At 32.9% G+C, this 8,617-nt stretch overlaps 1 protein-coding gene across 1 annotated transcript; it reads left to right on the top strand.

The window, feature by feature from the left end:
• The first annotated feature begins 2,660 nt into the window (after positions 1-2,660).
• On the top strand, positions 2,661-8,617 carry LOC127725804 (uncharacterized). Its single transcript, XM_052233090.1, has 3 exons — positions 2,661-2,775; positions 4,168-4,284; positions 4,895-8,617. The coding sequence occupies exons 1-3, from the start codon at positions 2,715-2,717 to the stop codon at positions 6,541-6,543; spliced, it is 1,827 nt and encodes a 608-aa protein (XP_052089050.1). The 5' UTR covers positions 2,661-2,714; the 3' UTR covers positions 6,544-8,617.

Genomic DNA, 8,617 nt, shown 5'->3' on the forward strand with positions numbered 1-8,617 from the left:
TAAGAATTCGTGACAATAATTTATATATAGACAGACATTGTAATATTCTTAGATAGCAGAGATTATGCCTTAAATGTAAGATGTTAGAAGATGAAAAACATGTTTTAATAGATTGTGAATTAAATAGGAAGATGAGAAACAACTTTTTTTAATAATTTGGAAATAAACTTTTCTGTTCACGATTTGTTTGATGAAGAAAAGGTGATTGTTATGCTCAATCCATCAACACCACCACAAGTAAATAAATTGGGGTCCTACATTAAAAAGTCATTCGAACTGAGGACATGGGACTCTGGACTATTTACTGTAATTGAATTATTATGTATATATATGTGAATTTCAGTTTACATTTTGTATTTGTCACAAACTTATTTGAATTTGAATTTGAATTATAAGCCTATATGTTTTTAAATCTAAATGCAGTTTCCAAGAGTTGTATTATATCACAACTAGTTTCAATGATATTTATCACTGAGATTACTCTTAGTTTATCAACATAACACTACGGAAACAATATATACTCTCATCTCATGATTGTACATAATTTGAAAAACATATCTATTTGTTAGCGTATGATATACACAATACACAGAGCCCAATACACAGCTTGCTTATCATTTTATAGAAGAAATGTTTGATAAGATAAATAAAATAATTTCAAGTAAACGTTAAGAAAACAGAAGTAAAATACTATCCCTTTCCTTATTTTGTTTTTGTCAAATGCTGGTAAGGATCAACAGGGACAGATCCATAAATTTTTAGGGGGTGTCAACAAAACAAACTTTCAAAATATTTCAATGTTTTTAGTTGATATTAAGGTCATTATAGTTAGTAACAAAACAAATGGTAACACAAGGTTTACAAATTTGATTCTAATTTTATTTTTCTTTGACCGCCTCGTGGTCTTTTTGTAGCGTGCTACCCTCGAGTGCGGAAAGTTGTGGGTTCGAACCCGGGCCGGGTAAAACCAAAGACTTGGAAATACGTATTTGCTGCTTCACCGCTAGACACGCGGGATTTAGGAGTAAGAGCATAGACTGGTCGACTCGGAGTCAGAATTATTTGTCCACGAAGGCTGACATGTCTACCTGTGGACTGTTTCCTTGTTGAAAAGCACGTTAAGAATCAGACTTAGTGTGTCGGTTCAGTGCAAAGCAGGGTTTATACTCTGATCATATCACATTATTATGTTGCCCGAAAAGTGAAAACTATTATATCAAGGTATAAGTGTAAATATTTAATACACGTTCATCAGTGCTAATCCATTTCCAGGTACATGATCTCACTATTTAAACGCTCACATTCGGAAATGGTTACTATCATGCAGACAATTTAAGAATGACAACGATGCATTTGGATGGTCAAACTAGATGCATTTCTTAATGCTTTCATTTGCTGACATTGGGCAATATTTCTTTTGTATATTGCCAGAAAGAAAGCCCACTTTGCTAAACACCAAAAACAGTTTTAGGTTTTCGAGTCATAACATGCTAGGTCTATACTCTGGGGAGGGGGCATTTTCTATATAATAAGTGTTAGGGATCGCTGTAGTGGGTAACTGTTTTCTGCTTCATTATATGGATTAGACTGAAAATGTATTTGTGTATTGGGGGGGGGGGGGGGGGATTGACTCTAAAAGTGGAAAGCAAAAAACTTTTCTATAGTCAAATAGTCTTGAAGTAATATTCAATCTGCCCCTTGCTCCAACGCCCTTGAAATTTAGCAGGCACTTAATTCAATTTCTGATTTCAAGCATATCAAACGATATTTCCGATAGACTTCGAATTTTCAATATCGCAAATAGTCAATAGATGTCTATGTATGTCAGTCATTTATGTTATGTTGCTGACCCGCTGATTTTTAACTCATTATCTCCTTACTCATATCTTAAATATTAATATCTAGTATAAAAGAAAGGTTTGGCTCCTTCCTCCTCCACTAATTAACATGTAACCACACCACCTTTTTAATAGTTCCTTGATCCACTACTGATTAAACTAAGGAAACCAAAATATGCTTCTGTGATTTACCTCTTCCGTTTAAACATTTCATAAAGACAAATAAAACAAATATTACTATATACATGGTAGACATTACATGAATTTAAAATGTTATGCATTGGTGGGGTCATGGCATAATTAAGAAACAGTGAGTAAGTTAGAAATATTTAAAACTAATCAAAGAACAAAAAAAGGTCTACGCTGTGAAGTTTTATGGAAAAGGGCAACCAACGCATACTGTTTACACAAGCAATAGTCACATAAACTTCTCCAGTCCTGTATTGGGGAAGGGTCCCTGTTTTAAACACAGTCACATCTGCTCGAAATGCATTCATTAAATGTATTATCAAGTCTTCAGACAGTGCAAAACACAACTAACTTTTTTTGTTATCCCTTTCGACCCTGTATGCCCACGGAACATAGACAATTGATAACATTTTAAATAATAGAATGTAAACGTCTTAAATGGGACTGAAATGTTTGATATTTGGCTTGAAAAAGTAACTGCTAGTAGTCTACATACAGGTAGAACATTTTTTATTTATTTGCCAGCCATCAGATTTTGGGGTTTATCCGAGTAAACAGTACGTCAGAACTTACAATCTGTTATGAAAATTAAGAATATATTTTATTTATATTTCACCCGTTTTTTCTACAGAGTGGTCTTGTCATCAATGCACATTCTTCAATCAGCCTTGCCATAAGCGATGTCAAATGTGCAATTATAAAAATGTATCAAGTACAGCAGTAAGACATTCTACGCCTTTGATAAAAGGTATTATTGCTTTATCTTTAGCTTTCTGTACCGTAACAGTGCTTTGTGGACAAGTGTTTTTGGATACAATGTATATCTAACAATAAATGCACAAAAAAACATACGAGGATCAGAATCCCACGTAAAGTGATATATGTACATAAATAAACACACAACTACCATGAAAAATAAAGGTAAAGTAAAAGATGTTAGGATTAGATTTCCAAATTCATACATTTCAAGTGATATTGTCACGTGTCTCTAAAATAAGATATCTTAAACATAGCTTCCTTTTGACAACCTACTTGCTTTCACAAAGATAGGTAAATGTTAAAGAATAAAATATAAATGTTACATCATTGGCTTACGATATAGGTTCAAGTTTAAGCACACCACATTTTTATATATATGCTTGTTTACAAAAGTCATAAATGTTGCCAGGCTTTTGGTAAGCCAGAGGCGAGTGTCATCTACATAAATAAAACGAGGAGATGTGGTATGATTGTCAATAAGACGACTATTCGCCAGAGACAAAAGGACGAGGATGTAAACAACTATGGGTCTCCGTACAGACTTCAACAATGAGCAAAACCCATATACCGTTTTGTAAGCCTTAAAACTCCATCGCATAACAAAGACTTATTAACGGAGTTCAAATCAAAACAATTGAAAAGCCAAACAATTGTGATCTTTGCCTAGACTTAGAACACTTATAACAAAAAACGTTTGTCAGGTGATTTGTTTAATCTGGACATTTTGTGTCTTTTAAAAAGAATGTTGTGGTTGAAAAGTCTTTGGAAGTCCCGGTTTAACTCGTTCAGAACTTAGATAGACTCAGAACGATGGATGAAGACCATCTGTTGACCTCTGATGACATTGTCTGGTTTAACGTTGCGTTAGGGTTACTGTTCTGTGTATTTGATTTATACCATAAGATTGAGAATGAAAACGGGGAATGCGTCAAAGAGACAAAAACTCGACCAACACAGCGAGAAAATCCCGCACACGGAGGCGGGCTTCAGCTGGCCCCTAAACAATAATGTATACTAGTTCAGCTAATGGACGTGAAACTAAACTCCGAAACATATAAATGAACCAAAATTAGAAAAAACATACAAGACTAACAAAGGCCAGAGGTTCCTGACTTGGGACAGGCGCAAAAATGCGGCATAGATCTCATTATTCATACAAATTACAAATCTGTCAGCATCTTTTGTCTTTCTTTATGATTATTGTTTTGATCAAGTTTGTTAAAAGATTGTCGTGCTATAGAATATATATTGGTTTAATATGCTGACCATATTTTACTGGTTTTTACCATAATGAGTCCTCTATTGGAAATAAAATAATTTGTCTTATCTTATCTTTATTCACAAACAAATAAATAATCTGAAGCAATATTAAATATTACAGACTGGTCGTGTACTAGGTGTGCATCGTCAAACCATTCTAATTCGAAGAAATGTCGGTCATGTCGATTTTCTTCTCAATGTGAAGAAGAAGTGGAAAAATCATCATTGAAAAGTCATGGTAAGTGTTTTCCAACCCTAGGACAGTCTAAACAGTTGTGATAGAACACGAAAAGAGATTCAGCGGTTCGGGAAAAACTAGCATCATATAAGAGATATTTTAAGTCTTCAATGCTCTTCAACTTCGTACTTAATGTATCCTTTTAATTTTTTGATTCGAGCATCACTGATGAATTTTTTGTAGATGAAACGCCCTTCTGGTGTGTAAAATTACAGCCTGTGACGTCGAATGAAGAGTCTGAAACAGCTTTCATCCAATTATTAAAAAATCAATCCATCAGTAGCAGTATCCAAGTATTACCATGTTAACATCTTATAAAAGAATGAACCATGTTTACCCTAAACTATGGGAAAATAGTCCTTTGAAAATCCTGTATTTTATATTTAACACAACATTGTCTTAAACGATAGCCCTATTTATACTGATCATCTTGAATGACCTAAACGTGTAAATGTTCAAAATGGAGGATGTAAAATGCGTTCTTAACATTTCTCTTGCCCTTTCGTTGCGAATGATAAACAAAATAAAGACATAGATGAATAAATGCAGAAGTACCAGTACATATGAAAATTGTACAATACTGATATACTTTGCGTTACAATTTTTTCAGATTCTTCATCTAGTAAAGCTGATGATGCATCTACGAAGGTATTAGACATAGTCAGTCCAGTGGACATAGCAGCCAATACTTTCAAAGATGTTACCGATAAAGTAGTCGATAGAGTTGACAAAACAGCAAATACATTTAAAGAGGTTACCAATAAAGTAGTCAGTACAGTTGACGAAGCAGCGAACATGTTTACAGGTGTTACCGATATATTAGTCAGTACAGTTGATAAAACAGCCAATACGTTTAAAGATGTTACCGATAAACTAGTCAGTTCAGTTGACGAAGCAGCCAGTGAATTAACAGGAAAAACATATAAACATGAGACAGCCTTTAAAACGGATAACATAGATAGTGTGGTTGAAAAATTTACTAGTGCTATTGACGTTGAGGCATCTTTAAAACATACAAATTATGAAACACATACCACAAGGAATAAAAAAGCCGATACAGTTTATGAAGCAGTAGATGAAGTTGCCAGTCGAGTTGTTGAAACTACAGATGTAGCCAATGGAGTAACCATAAGAAGTGATAAAGATGCCAGTATTGTTGACAGAGTGACCAGTGCAGTAAAAGAAGAAGCCAATATATTTGAAGAAGATGGGGAAATTCGTATTGTACTCATTGGTCGAACAGGGACTGGTAAAAGTGCAACTGGAAACACTATCTTAGGGGTTGATCAGTTTCGATCACTGCCCTCGGGTTCTTCGGTAACCGAAAAATGTAAACGAGGAGAATCTATTAGAAATGAAAAGAAAGTTGTAGTAGTTGATACACCTGGTTTATTCGATACGGAAGCGACGAATGAAGATGTTACCAAGGAGATAATTAAATGTATCGGAATGACGTCACCAGGACCGCATGCTGTTGTTCTTGTTGTCAGTGTCGGTCGATTTACAAAAGAAGAACAAGATACTGTCAAGCATTTTGTTAATCATTTTGGGAATGGCGTTTTCAAATATATGATCGTACTTTTCACTCGAAAGGATGACCTCACAAAGATGAAACAGTCAATTCATCGATACGTGGAAACAGTCCCAAAAGAACTGAAAGCTATCCTTCAGCAATGCGGTAATAGGTATATTTCTTTCAACAATGACGCAACTGGACAACCAAAGAAAGATCAGGTTAATGATTTTTTTGAAATGGTCGAAACGATGTGTAGTGAGAATGGCCGCTCCTGTTATACGAATGAAATGTATCAAGAAGCTGAAATCACATTGCAGAGAAGGATGCAGATTGAAAGGGAAAAGTTGAAAATGCAGAAGAAACAAGAGATTGAAGATGTCAGAAATGAAGTAGAATGTAAATACCTGGAAACGCTTGAACAAGAACTGAATGAAAAAAGTGAACTTGAAGATGCCTTGATATCTCGAAAAATGGCTACCGACCTGGAAAAAGCCGAACTGCAGAAGGAGCTCGATGAATCGAAGAAGAAAATGAAAAGAAAACTAGACAAGAAAGAAAAAGAATTACAGGAAGAAATGAAAAAGAAGGAGGATAAATTCAATGAAAAGATGTCTTCGGATGCATTAAGATCAAACGAAAGAAATAACGTAGAAAAGGAAAGCGGAGATTCGTTTTCTGATTTACTTGGCGGATTAAAAAAAATAGTAACTGGTTGCGCTAAAATATTCAAAATCAATTGGTGAAACATGTAAAACCGTTTTCGACAAATAAACGTTCTTTAAAACAGTAAAATACAAAAAGCCAAATTGAACGACTTGTATAAAATTGTAAATTTTAATGATGCTTTGGTACTAAAAAATGTACTAATTTTACTTCAAAACCCTGATATTAAGCTTTTTCTAGTCATATGTGATCAGTAGAGTTTCCGTAATTTTTGTCGCAATTACTAGTATTTAATTTGTTTAATGATTATACATGATACTTGATTTTAGTAGTGAAAATTTTAAAGGCAAACTTCATAAATGAGTTTTAACAGAAACTTTACTATGGTATTTTAAGGTTTTTCTATAATATTTTGACATTCAAAAGTGTAGGATATTTAGTCTACACAGACTGATTTGCACATATATATAAGTGAAGTTACAGTTTGAAAGGAGGTCATGGTTTGACTCCATCAAGCAAAGTTGATCTTCGATGAATTTGGCTTTTGGTCAAATAGCTCCGTCAGATTCTACGTATTTATGAAACGATGACCTGGCTTTTAAATTTTTGGGGGTTTGAGTGTTCCTGATGAAAGTAATCCAGAAAAAGCGCTTCAGACGCATGCAATTTATAGCGGTTTTTTTCATTTTGAGGGGGAAAATATACAATAAGCTATTACAATGGCTTAAGGAAAGAGAAATCCTTTTGACAAAATTGTCTAAATTTTACCCAAATTTTAGAAATATACATAATGGTAGTATAAGTCAAAACGATTGTTAAATAGTGGCACATTAAAAATATCAAAGATATGTTCACATAACATTTTTGAATTGTTGAGAGTAAGAAATAAGGTTTTACAAAACCTTTAATAATTGTAAATATTAGAAAGTATTGGTTATTAGTTGTTGTAATTTTCAATTGTTATTTTTTACTCGGATTACCGTGAGGGAATCCGAAGTAATTCTATGGCAGTTTCTGAGTGTTCCTTTACACACGCCTTACTACGTATACATATAAATACGCTGACGTTATCGAGTGCAAAATGGAATTCTTTATCGCTTCATGTATATTAATATTATCAATGAAATTTTATGAAAATATTTTTTTAAGAACATTTATTTGTAATCAACATGTTATGTTTTGAGAAATATACATAAGTAAAAAATCATAAAGATCATAATAACGAACAGGTACCTAGATACATGGGTCACCAAAGTACCCATATTGTACGCGGATGAATTTTAAGAATTGTATACATATGCCCGATCATGATAACTGGTAACGCTAAATCTTTATGGTTAACATGGGATTAATACATGGAACTGAATGTATTTGTTTTGTACAATAGTTCTGATAGAATAATTGTTTCAAAGACATTAACATGTGTGCGTCCGTATTTTTAAGTAATCATTGTGAGGTTTACCTATGTAAAAATATTCCTATGTGAACTTAATAAAGATATTACACAAATCCTACAAGATCATGACTAGTTCAGACCTAAAAATAAATAATTCATTTAAAAGTTTAACTTATATAAAAACAAGTTCTAAAAACTACTTTGAAAATTGATTCATAATAAGATGCAAAAAAAAATGTATGAAAGAAGTAATAAAACTTTATTCATATAAGAACCTTAAACAAAAATTATTTTTTGAAGACTATTTAAGAACACCAAACTTTACATATAGAAAATTAATAACAAAACTAAGAATAAGTGATCATCATAACTTAGATATAGAAAAAGGAAGACATTATAATATTCCTAGAGAGCAGAGATTATGCCATAAATGTAACATATTAGAATATGAAAAACATGTTTTATTAGATTGTGAATTAGAAAGGGAGCTGAGAAACAGCTTTTTTGATAATTTCTGTTCAAGATTTGACTGATGAAGAAAAGGTGATTTTAATGCTCAATCCATCAACACCATCATATGTAAATAAATTGGGGTCCTACATTAAAAAGTCAGTAGAACTGAGGACAAGGGATTCTATTTACAGTAATTAAATGATTGTGAATTTCAGCTATACGTGTATTGTATACTTATTTTGTATTTGTCACAAACTTATTGTTTAAAGTTTATATGGCAATAAAAATTTGAATTCAAATTTGAA

This window comes from Mytilus californianus, unplaced genomic scaffold (genome assembly GCF_021869535.1).
Source record: "Mytilus californianus isolate M0D057914Y unplaced genomic scaffold, xbMytCali1.0.p SCAF_15, whole genome shotgun sequence".
Lineage (NCBI taxonomy): Eukaryota > Metazoa > Mollusca > Bivalvia > Mytilida > Mytilidae > Mytilus > Mytilus californianus.

Bases quoted from the DNA above. Each gene is read 5' to 3' on its own strand.
- LOC127725804 (XM_052233090.1), top strand. From the start codon at position 2,715: ATGTGCAATTATAAAAATGTATCAAGTACAGCAGTAAGACATTCTACG. The intron at 2,776-4,167 runs GTATTATTGCTT...TAAATATTACAG, and splicing joins TTCTACGCCTTTGATAAAAG to ACTGGTCGTGTACTAGGTGT. The intron at 4,285-4,894 runs GTAAGTGTTTTC...CAATTTTTTCAG, and splicing joins ATCATCATTGAAAAGTCATG to ATTCTTCATCTAGTAAAGCT.